This window comes from Lutra lutra, chromosome 7 (genome assembly GCF_902655055.1).
Source record: "Lutra lutra chromosome 7, mLutLut1.2, whole genome shotgun sequence".
Lineage (NCBI taxonomy): Eukaryota > Metazoa > Chordata > Mammalia > Carnivora > Mustelidae > Lutra > Lutra lutra.
This window is the reverse complement of record NC_062284.1, coordinates 99,133,147-99,158,098: the sequence shown is the minus strand read 5'-3', so window position 1 is coordinate 99,158,098 and position 24,952 is coordinate 99,133,147. Positions and strand designations below refer to the sequence as shown.

The window sequence follows — 24,952 nt, the reverse complement described above, 5'->3', positions numbered from 1 at the left end:
AATTTTAACCATCTCCGCTGATGGACAGAAGTAATTTTTTAAAATTTTTTATTACTTTCCTAAGCTTATCTTCCTAAGGTTAATATCAAAATTAGCTTCAAGGAGGAGAAATGCTAAAATATTTTAGGTAGCAGTGGAAAACTAACCTAATTGTTTCTAAATTTGTCATGAGCAATGACATAGTTTGCATTGTTATCATTTATTATAACTTATGTTAACAAATGATGATTCAAAAGTATTGGTACCCAGCTAGTCTAAGCAATCCCAATGCTTTCTTCCTAACCTTCTGGTCAAATTATTTCCATCACTACTTCAATCCCTTTACTTCAAGAGAAATGTATATCTATACCCAAACTACATTTTCGATGTCAGGAAGAAAAAAAGATGCCATTAAATCTTATGTATGAGATCCAGCTATTACATTCCCAACAGAAATGAAAGCATGTGTTCAGGAAAAAAACATGTACCGATATCTTTATGACAGCACTGTTCATAATAATCAAAAATCGGACATAATCCAAATGTCCACCAACAGTAAAACATAAATGCAATTGTGCTACATTCATATAATGGAATACTATATGGCAATGGAAACATGAGGTTTGGCAAGAACATAAATGAAACTTGTAGACCTAATATTGAGTAAAACAAGTCAGACAGAATATAGATGCTCTGTATAATTCTATTTATGCAAAGTTCAAAAGAGGCAAGAGTAATTTGTAATATTGGAAAACAGGGTGGTGATTACCCTTAGGGAGGGAGAGTGGAAGTAGTCTAAGAGAAGCTTCTAGGCTGTTCATAACGTTCTGTAGACCAATCTAGGTGAGTCTGCATGAGTTATTCATTTATAAACTTCATTGTGATACACACTTTAGATTTATTCACCAGCGTGTATTTTACTGCTATAAAAATAATACCCCAAATTAATAGAGTTTTGTAAAAGAGCTTACATATCAAAGAGAGACACGGTAATGAAGATTCTTTTAGTAAATGCTTTATAATTCTAAGAACCTGGTTAATAGTATATCCATAATGCCTATTTCTCCAGTTCTTACAAGCCTCTGCGTCAGAGGACATTCCATTAACTCCAACACAATGTCACTGGTTCTTGCTACCAAACCTCCAACCCCTGCATGGCAAATCCTGTATTTCTGGGAATGTCCAGAAGGTGTCTCCACGTGCTCCCAGTTCTGCAGGCCATCCCCCTGCCGCTTGAGCTAACTGCTCATACCGACCCTCCTCCAAGTGGTGCAAGAGAATGATTCACCTGTTCATGTCCGAAGGGAAAAGAGTGTTTCTGGGATCTGAGCATTTTTTATAAAACTGGGTGTGAAAATTCATTCAGTTTTTACCGACAGCCCTCCATGTCCCCGTGAAGCACATGCTTCTAAGTAGCTAGACTACAGAACACAATCAAGAAAGGGCCACACTGTCCCAGTCAGACCTACCACGCCCCTCCGACAACAAAGGCTTCCTCCCGGCTCAATTGAATGAGCAGATTCCTTCTGCCCTTAGGGTGAGCTGTCACCCAGGAAGTTCCTCAGACCTCACCAGCCACCCACAGCTTGCTAGACAGACTCATATACACCTAAACCCCACAATGGACATGACTTGACTTCCTCCCAGATGACTTCAACCTGCCCCGGGCACATTGGCTTCACTCAGGCCTATTTCATCAGTTCCAACATGCTTGAAAACACGTGATGGGCTTGAAAGCACGTGACGGGCTTGAAAGCACGTGACAGACTCCAGGGGAGACCCCTCCACTCTGCTAGTCTAATCCTGTAAACTCTTACAGGTGACTGGGGAGCCCACTAGCACACCCAGCTTTGAGGGTGTTCTAAACCTAGCATAAGAATGTTAAGATCTCGGGGGTGCTTGGGTGGCTCAGTCGGTTAAGCATCTGCCTTCGGCTCAGCTCATGATCCCAGGGTCCTGGGATGGAGCCCCACATCTCGGGCTCCCTGCTCAGCAGGGAATCTGCTTCTCCCTCTCCCTCTGCCTGCTGCTCTCCTGACTACCGCTCCCCTGACTGCTCATACTCTCTATCAAATAAATAATTTTTTAAAAATGTTGAGATCCCATGCTTTTTTTTTTTTTTCTTTTAAATTTTAAGACTGGGGGCTCCTGGGTGGCTCAGTGGTTTAAAGCCTCTGCCTTCGGCTCAGGTCATGATCTCAGGGTTCTGGGATCGAGCCCTGCATTGGGCTCTCTGCTCAGCGGGGAGCCTGCTTTCTCCTCTCTCTCTCTCTCTGCCTGCCTCTCTGCCTACTTATGATCTCTGTCTGTCAAATAAATAAATAAAATCTTAAAAAATAAATAAATAATTTTAAGATGCTCCAATACTCTGTCTCAGCATAAATTATTCCTTTAGATTTCAATATTTTACATCAAAGATTCTGAAAGGGAGAAAGTGCCGTCTACTTATGCTCTGGCTGGAGTAATGAAAATAATCAATTTTGATTTACTGTCTTTGGATTATGGGTATCTTTTTCAGGGTGTTTTGTTGCATGGATATCTGGAACAAAGAAGGAGAAATAAAACAGTAATTAAAATTGCAATCACCACTTTGCCAAACCACTGAATAACCTGAGATGTCAAGTTCAAATGGCAAATTCCTCCACCTGCTGGTGTGAGTCTGTCTCTGCAGTTCTCACACTAAATGTTACCCTCAAAAACATGAAAGATGATTCGTAATGAAAATTATGAGTGAAGTGAAGCTTCATGTTTTCATCTTAAACTGGAAGTGTATTGTGATCCCATGACTAAGATACTATCATTCAAGAGGGTGGAGGAGGACCTAGAACTTCCAGAAAGAAAAACAGGAAAAACAGCTGTTGTCATTTGCCTTTAAGACAAAGACAAGTCACTCTTTCCTTCCTGTGAACTTAGATATCACTCAAGGTCTGGGCTAATTATTTTTTTACTTTAGTGTGGTCTGTCTTGTATTTCATTTTATTTTATTTCATTTTATTTATTCATTTATTTATGTATTTATTTTTCTTTTTTTTTTTAGAAGGAGAGAGCAGGGAGGGAGAGGGGCAAAGGTAGAGGGAGAGAGAATCTTAAGCAGCCTCCACACCCAGCACAGAGCCCCACCCGGGGCTCAATCTCACGAACCTAAGATCATGACCTGAGCAGAAATCGAGAGTCAGACACTTAACCAACTGAGCCACCCAGGCCCCCCATGCCTCGTATTTTCATGTGAGTGTGGTACCTTAACATAGTTTAAAAGTTCTTGGTAAGGCAGAGACCATGGCCTGTATTTTTTATACCATTAGCAGTGAACACTATGGATTTATACAGTGGGTGCTCATTCAATCGTTACTTTGTTGATTTTCCAAGTTGGCCAATACTTTCAGGTTCTTTCACCTGGGACATGACCACAGGGGAGTCCTATAGTCATGGCTATAAAACCAGGTCAGGTTGTCAAATGACCCACTCCCCTGTCATATATATACCCAATAAATACTATATACCCAATAAGTATATAGACTTATTATTAAAAATAAAGGTGTGGGAGGGAGATAAAAGGAGGGAGGTAGTCCCCAAAAAACAGAGTAACGGGGAAACAATGTAACTGGCTACTCTCTAGTCAGTTTGGTTCACTGATGTATCTCAAGTGCCCAGCCCATGCTAGATACATAGTAGTCACTGCATACATATTTTTTGAATAAATTGACAAATTAGAAATATTGAAAATGAGAAAAAGAGATAGATTATGCTATGCAAAACTATGCATTATGAACTATAATCCACCTAAGACAACAAGAAATGCAAAAAGAAGATCCCTGCCTTTGTGTTTGAGAATGGCTTTTAATGCCTCATCCCAACTCCCAGGCTCCATCCTTGCAAATATTAAGTGAAAAAGAAGCTATATTTCTCTGTGTTATATGTTTGAAGCTCTCAGTATCTAAACACCTTACTGATTAGAGCTTTAAAGGTTGGTAATTAAACAGCTCAGAAATGTTAAAGAAAGTATCTGGCATTTAAGAACCTATGTTGGTGATTTCCTTAGATTGACTTTCTAAAGAAACAAAATTCTAAAAACCAGTATTTGTATAGGAGAACCACAGCTTTTCAGGGAACCACGGTTTGTTTTTCATGGTTTATCCTTTATACGGTTAATGCTTACAATTAATCAATCACCCACAAAGGGGAAGTCAAAATGTGCTCACGTAGGTGTCTGCATGACCAAGGGCCCAAGACAAGGTTACTGGGATGCTGTCTCTAGGGCATGTCCCATCATGATTATCTGCTGAAACCCTGTGCTTAGCCCATTTCTCACTTCCCTTCATTTTTCAGGATTTGTTTATATCTCTTTGCAAAATGTCCTCAGAATCAATCTTCTCATTTGTTCCCATAAAAAGTTAAAGCTTTTTCTGAAACACGTGTTGTTGCATTAGCAATGATAGGAGAGGGTAAAGCAAACACAAACAGCATATAAACTCAGTTGTACAAAAAATGCAACTTTATTTTTCGTGTATCAGCTTAATTTCTAATTTGAGCGTTCATTTCTCCAGGAAAGGGGAAAATGGTCCATTCATTTGGAGACCAAAGCACCATGGAAGGGGCGGGGGATGGAAGGCTCAGGCCTTGACATCTCTACCCCTGGGGATTTGCTGAGTCAGCCTCATACTGGGTCTTCTGGGCCAATGGCTCCTTGGGGGTGGGGAGTCTTTGTGAACAGGTCTAAGCCCTGACTTCTGGAAGCCTCCAAGCAGCCACACCTTCCCTGGGGTCCTGCCACCTCCCTGGATCTTCCAACGAAGGAGAGCAACATCCCAGGCTGCTTTCACAGACTCAGGCTTCCGGAGTTTCTGCTGCCTCCCCAGAAAAGCAGGCTCCAGGCTCCTCACTTCAAGACCAGTGACATCACCATTCCCCCCACAACTGTTATGTAACCTTCTCGCTCCTGCCCCAGTCTCCTAGCCCCTTGGCCCTCACTCTTCCTGCATCTCCCAAATGCTCCCAAGGGCCAGCAGTCTCAAACCAGGAAGGCTAGCATCTTTCCTCAGAGATTCTAAGCCCAAGGGCTAGAGGGGCTTCTCAAGGGAGATGGGGAAAAAGTAAACTCCCAGGAGAACACTAAAATATATTGACTAACATTTCAAAACATAATCTCCAGCCCAAAGTTGACATGCTTTCTAACATACCCTAGTACTTCTCCAGGCATACCTTTTTTGAGCTTACCCACCTTGTGGAGTGAATAGGACAAAGAACTTCAGTGTTATTTTGCAGAAGTCGAAATGGAGGTATTACATGATTCTCCAGTCTCAGCCTATTCCCCGGCAGGCATATTAAGACCATCAGTGATTTGATGGACGGGAAGAGATGGGTTGTTAAATATTTCTGGCTTTTCAGGAACTCCCACTGGACCACACCTAATGAGCCAAACTACCATATTAATGAGCAAATCAAATATGACAGGACCTGAAAGTGCCAGGAACACTAACTTGCTTCAAGATAAGTCAGATATATTCAGGTAACAAGTGAATGGTCACGGTCACGGCCAATTACAGAGATGGCAATGCCTTCAGCCATGCTGTCTACAGATTCTAAGGGCATTTGATAGTATAATAAATCTATAATAAATATGCTAAATATTTAAAACAGCAGAGCCTGGGTAGTCCCCTTGGTTGACAGACTCATACATTAAATATACTGAGTGAAATGTAGTGAAACACGCTCATTGAACATAAAGCTCACCTTTCACACTGCCAATCTCCGGAGCCCAAGTGACCTGACGTGGGGCCACTCTGGACTTCTGACATTTCCCTGGATTTCAAAACTGATTAGAAGTAGGTCAAAAGGCCAGGGGACAGTATGGAACAAACCAAGCAGATAGGGTAAATAGGTCAGGGGAGGTGCGGTCAGAATTCAGGTTTACAAAACAGATCCCAAACCCTGTTTCAGAAGAGGGAAAACAACATGCAGAGATCTGAAAACCTCTTCAGCCCCTTCCCTGTGGAATCTTGAGCAAGCTATGTACCTTCTCTAAGCCTCAGTTTCCTCATCTGCCAAATGGGAAGAAAATTACAACTTGCCCAGGATTAAATGAAGGAACACATGGCAAGTGCCTAGCCAGAGCCCTCAGGAAATGCTTGCTGTGGTTTTGATTAATCTAAAGATGGTTTGTCAACCCAATAAACTCTACCTTAAAACACAGTGACTGTTAACCTATGTTTATCTATGTTAACCTACGTTAACCTATGTTTAACCTTTGTTAACCTATGTTTAACCTATGTTAACCTATGTTTATCTATGATGACCTATGTTTATCTTTCTGTGGTGGCCACCAGAATGGGGCTGAGAGACCTCGAAGTGCAGGGAGCATAAGTGGCCAAGGGCCCCAGATATCCTTGCTGTCCACCTGCAGAAGCCACGCCTCCAGGGCACCCCCCGCCCTCCCACCATGACCCAGAGAGCATGGGGACACTTCTGACAGTTGACTTTGGCTCCAGAACAGCCTGGTGGCCTTGCTGGTCTTCCTAGGACTGCAGGGCAGCCTGGGATGCCCCCTTCCCGTTCTCCCCTCCCTCTCTCCTTCGCTGGGGCTCAGGCTTGCCTCAAGGCCTGATGCTTTCCCAGGCTAACTTGGCTTGTTCTCTATTTTCTCTCCCTCAGTCATTTGCCCTGATAAAAAATCTTTACATGTTTAATCATGTCTCAGCATCTGCTTCTCAGTCAACCACACTAACACACTTTCCCAAGGTTCTCTGCTGACAATGGGCAACTTAGACTTGTCCTGGGAGGTCTGGACAGTTTATTCAGCAATTCCCCAAGCCCCGTTTCATCATCACGCCCACCGGGTAGCAGTAGTTGGGAACCAGGAATCACATAAGCCTTTGTTGGCAAGGCTGGCAATTCAGGCAATGGACTGTTCCTAATAGAATCTAATAGATTAATACTACCCTTTATTGAAGAAGAAAAAGCCTCTGACATCCTAAAATACCGTGTGTTTGCCTTTGCCCAGGCTTAAACACACACACGCACCCCACCACACCACCACCAAAGCTGGGGTGACCCGTGCAAAGATCAGCCTGTACTGCAGATTAACACAGGCTACTTTGTTTAATGTCAACAAGACAACTGGATCCGTGAGTTTTCCTTCATTTTCCACACACATGCCCTTCTCTTTTCTCCCTACTCCACCCCGCCGCCTTCCTTTAAAAAGGTAATTCAAACAAGAAGCCTCATGGAAAAGCTCCCGACTCCTAGTCAGCCTCAATATCCAACGCAGGACTTTCTGACTCTTACCAGCCCTTCTCTACAGATGAGCAGTAGGGAGCTTTTGACGGGTCAAACTGGGTATGGGTCCGAGGGGTCAAGCAATCCGCGGCCCTGAATCTTCGAAAAATAACTGAAAGCAGAAGAGGCCCCTGGGATCTCTTTCTGAGGCCTGGGATCCAGGATGGGGCCATTCAAGGAGGACCTGAAGTAAAAGCGGGAGGCTCCTTTCAGAGGCTTATGGTGGACCCCATTCCAGGTGAGAAGTAATAACGCCAGGGGCACAGCAAGTAGACGTGCGTCAGACAAAGGTTTGCCCGTGGTCCACACACACACACATCCTCGAGTGTGGGAGCATCTCGAGCGGGTTGCCAGGACCAGCGCCGCCCTCCGGGACTCGCGGATCCGGAAGCTGGTTGCCGAGTGGCTACGTGACGGGCCGTAGGTGCCACCTCGGACGGCCCAGGGGACTCAGCCCAGCCCCTGGCGGGGACGGTCCCCGGGGAAGGGGTTCCCGGCCCCCCTCTCCGCCCCAGCCCCGCGTGGCGGGCGCGCAGACTCCGGCCGCCCGGGGTCCCACGCGTGCGCCCCGCGCCCCCCGCAGGCCCCACCCCGGCGGCCGCAGAGTCCGGGGCGGGCCAGGCCCTCCCTCCGCCCCCCTGGCCCGAGAGCTGGAGCCCCGGGCGGCGCCGCGCCCAGGGGCGGACCCCAAACTTTCCTCCCACTCAAAAGCGGCGGCGCGCGGCCCGCAGCCCGCTGCGCCCTCGCCCTGTCTCTGCTCTTGGGCCGCTAGACCCGCTCGCCCCGCTGCCCGCCGCCGCCGCCGCCATGGCCAAGCCCCTGACCGACCAGGAGAAGCGGCGGCAGATCAGCATCCGCGGCATCGTGGGCGTGGAGAACGTGGCCGAGCTGAAGAAGGGCTTCAACCGCCACCTGCACTTCACGCTGGTCAAGGACCGCAACGTGGCCACCCCCCGCGACTACTTCTTCGCGCTGGCGCACACGGTGCGCGACCACCTGGTGGGGCGCTGGATCCGCACGCAGCAGTACTACTACGAGAAGTGCCCCAAGGTACGGCCGGGCGGGAGGTGGCCCCGGAGTGGCCCTCCTCGCCGCGCCCGTGCCCGCACCGCGCTCCCCGCGGGGATGTGCCCCCGGAGTCCGGCTGGACGGGTGGGGTGGGGGGCGCCCAGGGGACGGCGCTGCACTTCTCCGCCAGCCCCAGACCCACCCGAGTCGCCGCGCCCTGGGCTCCCGCGGCAGCCGGGGAGCGGGCGCCCGGGCCTCCCTCGTCTGTCCGCTGATTTCCGAAACTTGGAAGCATCCACATCAGCATTTAATGGGAGATATAGGGCGCCTCCTGGGTGAAAGCCAGGCACGGATCTAGGCCCCGAGCAAAACCGACGAAAGCCGTGCTCCAGCTAAGTTTAATGTTTAGGGAAGGGAGACAAACACAGACGCCCGTCAAATGGTCAAAAGAGCCGGGACTCGGGATGGGGTGGGGGGAGTGGAGAGAAGGCAGAAGAGTCGAAGGAGCGTGCCTCACTGCCCCTAGATCCTTTGCAGGGGCTGGCCTGGGGGATCCGTGGATGACCTGGGTTCTCCCGGGTCTGAGAAAGGTGAAGAGGGAGGAGCAGAGGTCCCGCCCCACTGTCAGAACTCCTCCCAGTCACGCCCACCAGTTCCGACGAGTGGGGTGTGGAGCTCCTGCACTTCCTCTTTTCCTGCGGGGATCAAGGCGGTGCTCTGACTCTAAGCCTTACCCCAGAAGCTGCTGGGGGAGACTGTGCCTGACCACCCTTATCCACCGCGCAGGGGCTGGGACGCAAGGTTCCTTAGAGAGCTTTTGGGCGCACAGAGGGGCACTATTTTCACCTGGCCAATGTTGGAAGGTTAGGGGGTGCGGGGGAGGTTGGAAAGGATCTGGCAGGGAGAAGCATTGTGTTGTGCAGAGAGAGAGGGGTGTGAGTATGTATTGGGAGAGAAAACTGGACAGACTGGCTGGGGGCGTACTGAAAAGGGTGAAGGAGGCAGTGGGGAATGCATATAAACATCTATTAGGAATATTTTTAATATGTAAAAACATGGGGAAAAAGAAGACTAGTTCAAAGAACCCATGAACAAAAGAAAGTAAATACTTGTAATAAGAAACTGCAGCTGTTACAAAGCTTTCAAATGCTTCCACACCCTAGAGGTCTAGATCTCTACCCAAAGGTGGCAGCTGCTAAAATATAATCTTAGAAATCACTTGGTGTGTACTTATGTGTACTGTACTTTTTTTATTTGCATAGAAGGGGCTGCACCTCCCATTAAATAAAATTTTTTAAGTTTTTTTTTTATTTTTTAAGAATTTTGTTTTATTTATTTGACAGAGAGAGACACAGCAAGAGAGGGAACACAAGCAGGGGAGTGGGAAAGGGAGAAGCAGGCTTCCCGCTGATCAGGGAGCCAGATGGGGGGCTCGATCCCTGATGGGGGGCTCCATCCCAGAACCCTGGGATCGTGACCTGAGCGGAAGGCAGATGCTTAAGGACTGAGCCAGCTAGGTACCCCTGTTTTAAGTTTTTAAACTGGAGAGTGAGTTGATGAGTATATTTTAGAACCTAGCCTCCCCCAACACACACACACACACACACACACACACACACCTCCATAGCCTTTAGCACCACAGAATACATTCACCTTGTGTGTTTCTCCTCCATTGGCTTATCTGGTACTTTACTGTTCTCCAGTCCTCTGGCTAGTTTTCCACTGGACAGCACTTTCCTGCCTCAGCGCAGGTATAAACCAAATATTCTGATGGGGATAGGCTGGGGATACCACAGTGAACGAGATTCATTCCACACGTTAATAAAATATCTCTGCTGTGGCAGTTATTCCCCTAAGCAGAAGGTTCCTGCCCTCATTAGAACACAGAGCGGAGCCAGTAATTGTGTCCACGCTTTCCTCCCATCTCCCCTGCACTCCATACAGATGAACCCCAAATCTGGACCTCTGGCCTGGATTCCTTTTCAGACTCCGTTCCTGCATTTCTGAGTGCTCAGTGAACATACCTAGACCTCTCCCTATTTCCTCAAACTCAGATCATCATCCATCTGAATCCTGGCTATCTTCTGTATGTAATTCTAACAGCATTGCCATCCTGTCACCCAGACACAAAACTTTGGTCTCACCTTTGATTTCCTCCTGTATCTCCCATTCAGCATATTGCCAAAGTCCGTCGGTTCCTATGGGTTCTCTTGAAATTACCCACTCCTGCATTCTCCCTTCTCTGCGCTGGAGGCCTAGGCTACTGGTGTATGAAGTAGACCTCTGGCAGCTGGCAGCGTGCAGCTGGATATGGCTAGCTCTTGTGCTTCATTTGGCCAGGAACACGCCTTTAAGCAGTTAAATTTTCAGTGCCTTCGAGCAGGACACATACACCCCAGTTCTTGGCCCAGGACTTGTTGTTTCATGTGACTCTCATTACACATTTATTTTCTCTGCCTGGCTCCTGAAGGCATTTGGGTATGCAATCCCATCTCATTCTGTGTGCTGTAGCCAGTTAAACTTCTAAAGCAACACATCTTGCCCTCTGTTCAAATATGGCACCCACTGCCTGTCACAGTCATGGAGTTCAGGTGAACCAATCCCTCCTATCCTACCTCCCATTACCCTCTTGGGCTCACCTTGCTCTCCCACCAAAACGATCTGCTGTCCCTGTCCATGCCCTGTACTCCCCACATCTGGGCCTCTGCCCACAATGCACCTGTCACTTGGGATGCCACCCCCCCACCATGTGTCTCCATGCTCAACTCTTGACTGTCCTGCAAGTTACAGTTGTGTTGTCACCTGTTCATAGATCTTCCCAGAAGTATTCTGGGTCTTCTGGTTGATGCTAGGACTAAAAATAACATTTTTAAATATTGGTTATTGTTATGCCTTCTTTATAAGCCTTTCAAAAATGTCCACTTTACAGAAAATTTACATGAAATATCAGTAGTAATAGTAGTAGATGCATATAATTTATAAGGTGTATTGGAGATGTTCAAATATTTTGCTACCAGGAATATGTTTTAAGTGTTTAGAGACCTCTGACTAAGAGGATCAGTTTTTCAAGATTTTCAAGTTTTATCCCCAAATGTGAGGTGAGGTTCCCCCCCAAAAAATTACTTAAGGGAAAATAGGAAATCACCTTAAATTCATGTGCTTATGAAGTCTGTTGTGTAATGAGGTGCTTTTTCAGTAACTTTATTTAAGCAACAACATTTTTTTAGGATATCTTAAAATGTCTGAAGTCTATGCTAATTTAGAATCATGAAAAAGGAAGCAAAGAGGGCCCCTGAGGGCTCAGTTGGTTAAGTGTCCCACTCTTGATTTCTGCTCAGGTCGTGATCTCAGGGTCCTGAGGTCAAGCCTCTCCGGTAACCTTGATGCATGGGGCTCCGTGCTCAGCGGGGTGTCTGCTTGTCCCTCTCCCCACCTCTACCTCTCTCCCCTACCCCTGTTGGATCTCTCTCTCTCCTGCTCTAAATAAATAAATAAAATATTTTTAATGGGGTGGGGGGGAACCAAAGGAATTTAACACAGGTGTAGTCATCTGGGGGTGTGAACTCACAATTGGAAGTGTTGGATATATATATGTACTATATTTACAAACAAGCTTATTATAGATCATAAAACATAAAAAGCAATATATAGTGATTTTATTATCAAGATCATGAATACACAGAGAAGAACAGAAAAAAACTGCCCTAATGTTATGCAAATGTGGCTTGTGGCTTGATGTATTCTTTCCTGTGATATGGTAGCCTCCTATATAGGCTGTATCCTTGGAGGGGGAGAGGAGTGGGGCCATGTACTTTCCTGGCCTGTTTCTGCCTCAGAAAAGATACCTTTTCCTGACTCAGAAGCAGCTAATAAGCTGATGAGGTCCCTAATGGCAGCATTATAGATATTCAGACACCTTGGATAAAAATAATAGAGATATGCTGTGGAAAATCATGTGTTAAGACCCATTAAGATATGGATGTTGACAATCCATGGGAACACTTAGAATTCAATTGTTTCATAAGATGAACATGGGAAAAAGCGAAATTTCTAAGTTGACATTTTCATATAATATTTTTTATTTTTTATTATTTTTAAAGATTTTATTATTTATTTGACAGACAGAGATCATAGGCAGAGACGCAGGTGAGGGGGAGGAAGCAGGCCCCCTGCTGAGCAGAGAGCCCCATTCGGGGCTCAATCCAAGGACCCTGAGATCATGACCTGAGCCTGAGGCAGAGGCTTTAAACCCACTGAGCCACCCAGGCGCCCGTAATATTTTTTATTTAAATATAAATGTGTAAGTAATGCATTAAATATTAGGTAGCTAAATATTAGATAGTTAAATATTAGAATAAGCATTTGTGATATTGAACTATATTCTTTTATATTTTGGGTTGACCAAATACTTTTCTTTTGGGTTCTTCCTGTTGGGTAATGAAGGAGTCCCTGAACTTGAAGTGACTTTATATAGATGCATTTCTAGATGTTTGTTTCATGTTTGGCAGAAAAGGAAGGGGAAGTGATATGAAAGTAAGGTATTGTAAAAGGGGATGATGAAGTTACTCACTGATCTTCCTTTTTTTTTTTTTTTTTTTTAAGTTAAACTTAGGGGCGCCTGGGTGGCTCAGTGGGTTAAGCCTCTGCCTTCGCTCAGGTCATGATCCCAGGGTCCTGTGATCGAGCCACTGCGTGGGGGGCGGGGGGTGTCTCTGCTCAGCAGGGAGCCTGCTTTCCCTTCCTCTCTGCCTACTTGCGATCTCTGTCAAATAAATAATAAATAAATAAATAAATAAATAAATAAAACCTTTCATTAGTTAAACTTAAATTGTATTTTGAAAGGTTTTAGGCAACTCTGACCTTGGCACCTTTCACTTTCATCTCAAAAGTGTTTACCTGGCTTTAGGTCAAAGGCAACAGTGTCTAAGTTTTAGAGAAATTTCCCACTTCATTAAGGACAAACACCAGTAAACCTGAGGTAGTCTTTTGTTTTTTGCCAGACTATGGCCTTTCTAGAATCATTTTATTCTAAAATAATTAATTGTAGTATTACTTGCAGTAATCAGACACACTGGCTATGTTCTAGCCATTGTGTGCATCTCGAAGGAGTTAATCTTTACGTTTCCTGGATGAGTTGAGATGATCACAGTCAACCTCACCTGAATATCATCATATAAGTATGTTACAAAATGAGTGATGAGCTGTGACAGTGTGATTTCTGTTTGTCCCAAACATATGCTTAATTCATGAGGCTCGTGAACAGGAAGGAAAACACACACACAAAACAGTGAATCTAATTAGTTGGAGGAGTTTGGTTTTCTCTCCCCGGGGATAAAAACTACTTTGCCAAAAGAAGGGTAGAAAATGGTTTTTCTCACAGCCAGCTGTCAGTCTTGCTTGTGTTTAGTCTTTCATCCATCGTTTGGAGTCTCATTTGAACCTGTCTTGGTCTGGCCTGTGTGTGTCTTATCGGTGACCTTTTGTGTTTGTATGACAAATAGTGTTGGCCCTTACAGCATTCACTCTGACCTCTCTTTGTTTAGAGGGTTTATTACCTCTCTTTGGAATTTACATGGGGCCGAACATTACAGAATACCATGATCAACCTTGGCCTGCAAAATGCCTGTGATGAGGCCATTTACCAGGTACGTTGTCTGCATATTTCTTTCATTCTCTCCCTTAAATTTCAAGTTCAATTCATGAACCTTGGGAATGTAACACCAAAAAAAAAAAAAAAGTGAAAAATTTCTCCTTAGCTACGTCTATTACAATTAGAAATATAAACTAGTGGAGATCTCTGGTTTAAGAGAAACAAAGTTAGAGAACTGTTTTGCCTTATGAGAATTTTCTTCTGCCTTGTCAGTTTTTTGACAGCACTCCCCAGAACATTACCATCTTAGGAATTAGCATCTGAACAAGCCTTTGGGCTCTTATGTACTTTCGTTATTTTTAAAGAATTTTTAAAGATTTTATTTATTTATTTGACAGAGAAAGACACCTTGAGAGAGGGAACTCAAGCAGGGGGAGTGAGAGAGGGAGAAGCACCTGCTGAGCAGGGAGCCCCATCTGGGCTCAGTCCCAGGACTCTGGGATCATGACCTGAGCCGAAGGCAGATGCTTAACGATTGAGCCACCCAGGTGTCCCTTAATAACTTATTTTTAAATAATCTCTATATCCAGTGTGGGCTGGAACTTGCAACCCTGAGATCGAGTCCACACACTCCACCAACTGGGCCAGCCAAGCACCCCCCATCTAGTTTAAAAATGATCAAAATTGACACTGTTATTCATGTATCAAGGCAACATGTATAAATAATAAGTTTTTAAAATTACATTGACATACTTTCTTTACTGATTACTGAGCTGTAAAATACACTGCCTCCTTAATGAGGAGCTCGGGGTCTTAAACTTATTTATGCTAATTTGTTTTTATGGAAAGTATTTAACTGTTCCTCCCCGGAGCTTCAGGGATCTCCCTGCAAAACCAAATAGTTCTTAATCCTTTTCATGTGACTGAAAGGAGGATCTGTATTTGCAAAGGCACATTCTAATGAGAGACCGTCCAGTCCAAACGGCTCCTTGTCCTTGCCATGGGATTGTCTCGTGTGGCCAGCCGCTGTCACGAAGGGCTGGTTTCTTTTCATGGCGGTTAGGTATTTTCTATGAAAGAATCATTGCAGCTCCCCTCCATGTCCCTGTTGTTGCTTCCCCTGATAGCATGTGAAAATAAAAACACCTCGCCTGGCCTGGCATCTAACAGGTGATGAAGTAACCTACGTCAGCCTCCTCGAGGTTTACAGCCTACTGTAGACTTCCATGTTTAGAACTGAAAAGTTCCTGAGTGTTAGCATTAGCCCTGAAGGGTTTCCAGAGCGGCCTCGTCTTTACCTTACTGTTGTTTGTTCACAGCTACTCGATTTACACCGTGGTGTGATACTTATTACTTAAGCTGCTTCCACATTGTGTTGTAGGCTTGCACAAGGACCCCAGTAAACCCTGGTCACCGGGAAGCGCATTTGAAAGCCCCTTCAGAAATAAACAGAGGCGAGGCCATTTCTGAACTCTCAGGAGGTTTAGTTATTAAGACTTGTGTGAGAAAGTCACCTTTGGTGGAAGGGTGGGGATCCAAGTAGGTGACTCTAAGGAAACCTGGGCATCAGCTTCAAGCATGGTTCTAACTTATGTGTCTGTTTGTAAATCTGTCAGTTATGTTCCCATTTTTAAAATAATGTCTAATTTAATGGCTTGTCTCACTTTCAGATAAGAATACAGTCATTTTCACAACAAAACCACTGTTAGCCAAGCAGGGCTAGATTACTATCTAGTCAACATAGGGGAGGCCATTTTAATCTCTCTAGCCATCAGTTTCCTCATTGTAAGATGAGCAGCCCAAAGGGGTCTCAGGACCGCTCAGCCCTGACATGAGTCCACACTGGTGCCAACCAGCCTCTGGTTGTGCGAGCCAAACACTCGGGGGCAGGGAGCTGGCTGGCAACCCATTCTGTCATCAGCAAGGTCATAGATGTCCATTGGCCTCCCATAGTCCTCTTTCCCACTTCGGAAAGAAGTAGAGGATTTTCACCCTCGTCCAGCTGGCCCTCAGGGCTGTTTCCCAGGGTGCTCTCTGTCCCAGGCCTCATGGGCAGTGACTCAGTAACCAATTTTGGGTTACAAACCGTTACCCTACTGAGTAATACGTTGTGGTCATGAAAGATGAACTTTACTCCATCCCAGAAGTCTGACCTCATACTCTTTGATAGTTTTTCAAATCCTTCAGCCCAATTAGTGTCAGCTTGGCGCTAGACCATTCCTGAGGTTTTACCCCTACTGCACACAAAAAAAATAATAATTTTAAGAAATAGTAATAGCTAATATTTATTGAGGATATCTGTTCAGGGTAATTCTAAATGCTTTATTTGTATACACTCATTTAGTTCATAATAGCCCTAAATCAGGCAGATGCTGTTTTCCTCACTTTCTTAAACAAGAGAGGAGGGGCACCTGGTGGCTCAGTGGTTAAGCCTCTACCTTTCGGCTAGGTCATGATCCCAGTGTCCTGGGATGGAGCCCCGCATCAGGCTCTCTGCTCGCTGGGGAGCCTGCTTCCTCCTCTCTCTGCCTGCCTCTCCGCCTACTTGTGCTCTCTCTCTCTGTCAGATAAATAAATAAAATCTTTAGTTAAAAAAAAAAAAAAAAGAGAGGAGAAGCACAGAGAGAGATTTACGTGGCCCAGAGTCAGAGAGCTAACTAACAGAACCGGGATGGCCCTTTGCAGCACACACTCCTCCCCACGCTGCTGCTGGGCCATCTGGTCCGGTTTTGCAGTGCAGTCTCCAGGGTCTGCTGTGGGCCTCTTATGTCAGAACACTGTGAGGGAGCTGACAGAACTGAGTCCCCACAGGACCCTGGAGGCCCGACCAGAGACTGAAGAAATGACTGTGGCTTCCTGAAACGGCCTGCATTGTGCCTGCATCCAATGTTGCTTCCTTTCGTCTCCAGCTTGGGTTGGATATGGAGGAGCTGGAAGAAATTGAGGAAGATGCCGGGCTTGGCAATGGTGGTCTTGGGAGGCTTGCGGTAAGTTACATCATGAGGGTGTTATGTGCTGTCTGGCCGGTTGACGGATCCTCACATGCCCAGCGTGACTGACTGTGCTTGGAAGAACCAGACAGGCTCTCTAGGAAGAGTACAAAGTATGACCTGGCTTACAGGTATTTTTGTCTTTGAGTTTGCACTGTGGTTTGATCAGTTCTACACAAAGAGCAGAGAAGGGAACTTGAACCAAAGAGACGTTGCTTAAAACCCTTGGAGACATTGCTTAAAGGCCACAGTTAACCAGGCTCCTTCCTGTGCTCTTCAGGGTTTCCCAAGTGGCCCCTTCCCTTCACTGCTGTTTGTCCACAGCAGCTCACTTCACGAACCTGTGAGGGGTGACCTGAGTTGTTTCACCATTGCGCTGTTGTCTTGTGCCCTTGACAGTCTGCTTTCTGATTGACTGGTAGGCAATGGTACACTTACTATATTATTGGTATGATTTAGTTCGTTAATACCTTTTTTTATATGGATGCAATTCAAGTGCTTTATCCAGGAAATGATTTTTCTGCAAATGTAAAGGAAACGGTTTAAACAGATAATACCAACTGCATTAAATAAAAAATTATGCTTCCCTGTGACCAGCCATTCTATTCCTGATATTTACACTGAAGATAAATATAAAAATGTACCACCGTACATTTCTTTATCAGATTTCACTCTGAAAAATAATCTATTTCTTCTTTTTCAAGAATGATTTTAATATCTCTAAATTTACGCACACTTTCGAGTTGCTGGAAATCCATTTGTGTGTGTTTTCATGGTATTTAATCCTACGTTAGTGGCAATGTGCATTGACATTGCTGTCCATATTAGAGAACTTACTACCTGTAATGTCAGCCATTGGGACAGTTCAGTAGGCTTTCCGTGAGGCTGTAGGAAGACCAGCAGAACCAGTGGCCTACACATCTAAGAATGACAACCGGCCGCCCTTTCATTATGTAAAGCCCCAGGCCTATTTGTTGGCTGGGTTAACCCCATTCTGTGCCTGATATGAATGACCTTGTTCCTTCAGTTGGTGATAAGGTCAAAGAGTGAAGTGGTGAACCAGGCTGAGTGATTCTCATTATATGGCCTCATCTCTGACTGACTGAAAGGTTGAGACCCAGTTCTGGTCAGGCTCTAAGAATAATTTGATCAGGACCCAGGAAAGACAACTGGCCACAGATCTGAGAGAGCAGGAACTGGAGCAGAGTCAGGCCACGTGAGCACAGGGACCAGAAGACCACTGTGAGGTTCCAGTAACTGATGGCATCTGGCCATGGCCTTTGTGGATTATGTTTTAGAGCCCACCATGAATCTAACTCAGCCATTTCTGTGTGATCTGCAAATGTCTTTTCCGTTTTAGATCCTATTGTGTGTTCCCTCATTCTCTGTTATTTCTCCGTTCCAATTCCTGAGAAGGACAATCAGAGTGGTAATAACCCCTCCCGTAGAATTTGGCCACAACATAGATCACTGCTAGCTTTTGTATTTTTTTAAGATTTTATATATTATTTGAGGAGAGAAATAGTGAGCAAGAGGAGAGAGAAGGAACAGAGGGAGGAGCAGAACCACTAGAGAAGCAGGCTCCCCGCTGAGCAGGGAGCCCAATGAGGGGCTCCATCCAGGACCTGAGATCATGACCTGAGCCAAAGGCAGACACTCAACCGACTGAGCCACCCAGGCACCCCTGTGCAGCCTTTGGATTGGCTGCTCTGGATCGGGGCTTTATCATTAATGCTCTTGGCTACAAGTAACAGAAAATCTAGCAAAAATTGGTTCAACTGACAAGATGTGTGTTATCACTGACTAAACAAAGACTCCAGAATTTAGGCTGCTCCAAGATGAGTTTATTCAACAGCATGATTCTGTCAGGACTCTGGGTCTTTGTGGTTCTTCTGGCTTTCCCCCATGGAAAAAAAGGTGGCAGGAGCAAGTAAATCTTTCAGTGCACCTAGCACACTTCCTAGCACCTCTCATTAGATGATAGGTCATCACATGTCCATGCCAAAACCAATCACTGGTGAAGGAAATAGAATTACTATGATTGGCTTAGACCAAAGCAAGATTCATTTCCTGGCCCAGCCTCCCTGAAGCATATGGCCCCTTGATACCTGAACACACTGGAATTCCACTGGCCAGAAAGAGTCTGCCACAGATGTCTAGCTAGTTGGTTGGGTGGGCCCATGTAAATTATTACACTCTCCTGGGGCTATCTTTTCAAGCAGGGGCCACAGAGAGAGCTTCCCTTAGACAGGGCAGTGTGAGTGGCGGACACAATAATGGATGTGTCTCAGGCAGGCCAGCTTCCTTCTCTGTTCTCAAATGAGATGCCAACACATACACAGTGTTATTTCTAAATGGTGACATAGTCCGTGCTGTTTATTTTCCTCTGTATTCATTTTGGTATTTTCTAACTTCTCTATATAATATTCGTTTTATAATTTTAAAATGTTATTTTAAAACAATACCCACCGCACAGCTGTCTCTGTGCTTTAAAATACACATGTGGTTTTCAGAGAAAAATGTTTTGTGGCTACCGTGTCTTTTAAAGGAAGATGGAATTTGGACTAACCCTGATAACTCTGCCTTTGCCCATGTTTTTGTGATTCAGCCTGCTTCCTGGATTCCATGGCTACCCTGGGACTTGCAGCCTATGGATATGGCATCCGATAGAATATGGAATCTTCAATCAGAAGATCCGAGATGGATGGCAGGTATGTGAGCCGTCTTTCAAAAGTTTGTTATTAAAATACTTCTCCTTCATAGTATGCTGGGTGATTTATAATTTACAGACATTTAATGTAGAGCTTTTCTAATATCTCTGGCATTTAATCGCAATCACTGAAAACCATCAGTCTTACCCCTTTGGGATGGGAGGGATGTGAGTTCCCTAAGAGCAGAGAGCCTGCCAGTATCATTCAGCTCCAGATCCAGAAGCACCTCACCTAGTTTGACTCCTGAGAATGCTCTGAAAATGCTCGTCACTGACCCCTGACTGTGGACCACCTGTTATAATTGTAATCAGACCAGACAAATAACTCTCAAATGATTTTTATGTAACCAAATTGGATTCTTAGGTATTTGTTTCTTTTATCTTTGGTCATTCTTTGAGCTTACGATCAGCCCTAGTGGGGATAGTCTTCCCTGATGCTAAGTGTGATTTAGACTTTCTCTCTCCCTGTCTTTTTCCTCTACACACACCTCATTGACAAAAAGATGCTGAATTCGATTTCCAAAAGGCCCACATTCTCTGTGCCCCTCCCACACTTCCCTGAGTCAGTCTGAGAGGGCAGAGTGCTCAGGACTGGATGGGGGCGGTGTAGGCTGGAGCTAATCACAGTGGAGAGGAAGGATGAGAATAAGCTGAGTGTCAACACCATTCTCCTTCCCCTCCCTCAGTATTTTGACACCCTCTGAGCCAGGGAAGAAGGAACTAAAAGGTTTGAGGTAGTCAAAGAATGCACCAAGGAAAGAGTCTCAGAAGGAGAATACTGAGTACATACCAAAAGGCAAACATTTTGAAAGACAAACTTCCAAATTTTGTTAAGGACCAGTGGATCTTAGGTAACCCTAAATAAATTAGAAAGCAGCATTGCATAGAAAAAAACATGTAACCCGTAACTGAGATCTGTTTTCTAATTTGAGGCCTAACTGCAACTCATTACCCCATGCAGGGTGTTGCTTTATTTAATTAGGCTATCTGACCTCTCTGACTCTCAGCTTTCCCGTCTGCACAATGGAGACATCAGCTTCACGAAACCATTATGAATATATATAAAATGTCTGGCACACAGATAGGCACTCAGTAAAACATTAACTTTGCCTAAGAAAGGAGGATGATTTAATAAATAGTGGTATTATATAATATTGATATAGTTATAATATATTTTATTAATTTTGATGAAATGGGAAGTTGTTTATGTTAGTTGAGAAGACAGGATTTGGAATCATATGGGTGATATGACCTATCCAAAAGAAGCCAAAAAGATAAAGTACTAGGAAAAAAATACATCGAAGCTTTAACAGTCATTATCTCTGGGAGATAAGGTTACAGGCGACTTTTACTATCTTATATTTCCTCCTCCACATGACTCATATTCCATAAGAAATGTGTATGTTATAATCATAGAAGTTATGAAATCAAAGTAATGGGTTCCCTCCCTCAGTGAAGTAACATAGAGTTTGAGTGTGAGAAACCCAGGTTAGCGGGCATTTCCAGGATGACCAACATTCTGACACCATCTGACCAAGCCGTACATGATTTCCATTTTCAGTCTTTGAGCATGTCCTGTGCAGTATTCGTTATACCCCCCACTATTTAAGGATGTCCTTTCTTATCCCTTTACTGTTCTGTGAAAATTTTAAAAGAAACTCAGCAAGCCCATCTCAAAAAATTTATGTTCAAGTGCATTTTCCCCAGAATTTAATGCAAGTTCACTCTTTTAAAATCATACCTACCACCTTTGCTACTGTTCAGTGGCCTTTAACCCAGGAAACTGTCCTTTTCTCTCCTATCAGACCCAAGTCGTAAAAAAGAGGAACTGCATGACTTTTGCTTGTCTTCAAAGCTGACCTCACTGGCCATCATCACTACTCTCACTATGACTTAAAACTGAGTCAGAAAAACTCATTTTCTTTACCATATCCATTGTTCACTGAGATGGGATTTTAACATCATACCATTAAAAAAAAAACAATTTCCATTAAAAAAAGGTATTTTCCAAGAAAGCAGCATGCCTCTTGAGGGAAGGGCATGCCCCCTCATCAGATACATCATTGCTGAAGAAGATGGCACAAGCTGAGGACTTTTTTTTTTTTTCAAGTAGGCTCCACAGCCAACATGGGGCTTGAACTCCTGACCCCAAGGTCAAGAGTTGCCTACTCCACTGACTAAGCCAGCCATGCACCCCCAAGCTGGGAAGATTCTTAAAGGTTAATGAATTTCTAGTTTTTGAAGTCTCTCTTCAACAAAGATTTACAGAACTAAACTGTTCACTTTCCCCCTAAGGAAAATAATTTCATTGCAAAAATTCTTGACTTAACAAAATTCTTGAACTCTAATGGGATTGTTGAAACTTTATCAGTAACAGTGTTCTATGAAAATAATTGCGCACTGAAAGAAGGACAAAAAGACAATTGCGACAGCCTCGCATTAAAGTTTAACAGTCATATGTGTCTCAGAGCTGAATCAAAGAGTATCTACTAGAACCCGTCTCTCTCTTCGGAATCTGGCCGAGCCTGCTGTAACTAGTCATGCACAATTCACGTTCCCCAGCAAGCTTCTAGTTACCACTGTTCAATTTGTGGGCTTCTCCAGGAAACCACGGGTTTTCAGTTATTTGTACCATCAGAAAGCAATGTTTGTTTGCTCGTGAGTTCTTCATGTCCTGTGTATTCCACAGTGGAGGGGAACAGCATTTCTTAAAATTTGGTCAGTAAGAGAGCTCCCTGAGCTGACCTCTGCTTCTGTGTGGGCTGGAGGACAGATGCCGTTGAGTAATTCCTCTATGGAGGTGCCGAGTGCTGGTGGTCCTCCCTCCCCTGACTGGCACCCTGCTCCCCTCTTCGCAGACCCACGTTCTCTTTGTCTCCGTTCTCTTTCATCTGGGGTGTTCAGATCCAGCAGCCCACTTGGATGGAAATGAAAGCTTTTCTCCCATCTTGCCCCCGCCATTCACATGGCCCCGTGTGTTAGTACATTCAGGAATCACTGGCTGCACGAAAATCTAAATTTACAGAGTGGTTTGTTGATTCATCGGAAGAAAGCAAGGTAGAGAAGACGTTTATCATCATCCTGCAGCTTCCGTGGATTTACTAAGGGTGGCGGGGTGGGGGTGGGGGGCAGTTCTCTTTTCTCCTCTGATCTGCTCAGACCAGCTTGTGGTAGTGAACCAGGTTTTTCAGTTTACCTGATAAACAAGCTTTGTGAAATCAGGGGAATTATTATCTGGCTCCTTGCCAAATCAGGAAGAGACTGAAAATAACAGCAAGCTAGGAGTTCTGTCTTCCTACAGAACTTGCTACCCCAGTCAGGTCGTAATCAGCCAGAGCAGCATTTAATGGCATTAAGAGTGATCTGCTGACAGGTGTCTTGTCGCTTTGTGTACCCTCAAAAGGGCAAATGCAGCCTCTGACCGGCATAGGAGGGGGCTGGTGGTGGCAAGCCCAGAGGGCAGCAGAAAATGTGTTGTCAGCTCACATGGTTTTTGAGAGGAAAGCTTTTTCTGCCTCCTTGTCCCGTTTCGTGCCATATCTTCGGGCGTGTTTTACAACAATCCCAAGTGCTGAAATGAAGTGTCTTCCTGTTACAGGAAGCAGTGTTCACACCGACCAGCATTTGAAAACCCCGCACCCGCCCTTGCCTAAGAGCAGTAGAAAGTTCTTTTGTGTCAGGATGTTTTGATCCTCTGTGGATATTCTCATTTATTTGTGTGGAGTTTCTAGTTATTAACACAAGCTAGTGGACTCTGACTTCACCAAAGCTTAACAGCCAGCTGATGAAATTCCACCGTTTCCATGTTAAGTTTTTGTTTTATTTTTTGTTGTTCTCTTTCTGGTTAGATTAGCAGAAGTTTAAATTTTGAGTTGCAGTTACTGACTTTATCACCGTGTGTACCTCACCTTGGGGACTTGTTAAAAATGCAGAATTTCAGACTGCTCCCCAGACTGCCTGAGAATCTGCATTTTGTAAAAGATTTTATTTTTATTTATTCGACAGACAGAGATCACAAGTAGGCAGAGAGGCAGGCAGAGAGAGAAGAGGAAGCAGGCACCCTGCTGAGCAAAGAGCCCAATTCGGGGCTCCATCCCAGGACCCTGGGACCATGACCTGAGCCGAAGGCAGAGGCCTTAACCCACTGAGCCACCCAGGCACCCCTACATTTTAATGAGATTGGATCAGCTGATTAGCTCAAACTTCACTCCAGCCTTCGCTAGGCTTACCCCCCCGCCTGTGAGTCAGCCTTCTGCCTCCCCAGTCTCTCTCACTCCCCGATCTACTGTTTACAGATGTCGTTTCTATGAGTCCCCTTTTCATTCACCACCATGCTGGAATTTAATGTTAATGGGTAGCTCCCTGGCTTTCTGGACAAAAAGTCATGATCAATGTTGAAATAAATGCATGTATATTTCCTTGTCTGTCGACTTCAGTGTTTTCTCTGATATCTCAAAACACAGTAGCTGTGTTTCTTTGTCTCCACTCTATGCCCAGGCAGGCATTGCATTCGTATGTGGTGGTCATAAAACCACCTAATAATTCATAAACAAAATTTTCTTAAACTAAAGCTATCTTTTCTAAGAGGGGAAAGTGAGAAATCAGGTAAGTAAAATAACAAGATTTGGGGTAATCTCTTTCACAAGAGTACTTTGTCCCAAAAGCCCTCACCTCTCCTTTCTTGTCCAAACACAATTGCATTTTTTAAATATATGTAATATTTTAAAGCTTTCACTGATAATGTCTTTACTTTAAAAATACATTCCCCTCTCCATTGTGTTTTTTTGTTGGTTTTGTTTTGGCATGTTTGTTTATTGCAAACCAAAATTCATTGGATGTACAGAATAACCTAAATACAAATTATGATTTTAAAATTTTTATGAGAAATCTGTGGTTATAAATTAACATAAACATATGGGAAAATGTTGAAATTGTCAATAAAATAAATTCCTTACATATTAGTATATATTATTTTCAAAATGAACCATAATTAATAGTTCATTATCAGATCAAAATTACTAAAGGGATTAAATTAAACAAAGACCATAAAATGTAATAGTGTCTTGTATCTATACAGTTCAGTCAGGGTCCTGGGATTGAGCCCCACGTCAGGCTCCCTGGTCAGTGAGGGGAGCCTGCTTCTTCCTCTCCTGCTCCCCCTGCTTGTGCTCTCAGTCTCTCTCTGTCTCTCTCTGTCAAATAAATGAGTAAAATTTTAAGAGAGAGAGAGAGTTTTCTATGAGTGGTATTTCTTAACTGGTCTGTGCATTCTAGGCAAAACAATCTTGACAGAAGCCATCATGTAGAAACCTTCAGGTCCAGGTATCCAACTATAAACATTCCTAGATGGCCTCTCTCGGTCCCCCGAGCTGGACAGTTGTATTCACAGATGTTAAGACACAG

At 44.5% G+C, this 24,952-nt stretch overlaps 1 protein-coding gene across 1 annotated transcript in view; it reads left to right on the top strand.

The window, feature by feature from the left end:
- Positions 1-7,956: 7,956 nt before the first annotated feature.
- The window catches only part of PYGL (glycogen phosphorylase L), a 42,713-nt gene continuing 25,717 nt past the window's right edge, over positions 7,957-24,952 (top strand). Inside the window, 5 exon segments of the mRNA XM_047737958.1 lie at positions 7,957-8,301; positions 13,803-13,904; positions 16,759-16,840; positions 19,448-19,504; positions 19,507-19,550. Coding sequence (XP_047593914.1) covers positions 8,059-8,301; positions 13,803-13,904; positions 16,759-16,840; positions 19,448-19,504; positions 19,507-19,550 — 528 coding nt within the window. The 5' untranslated portion in view covers positions 7,957-8,058.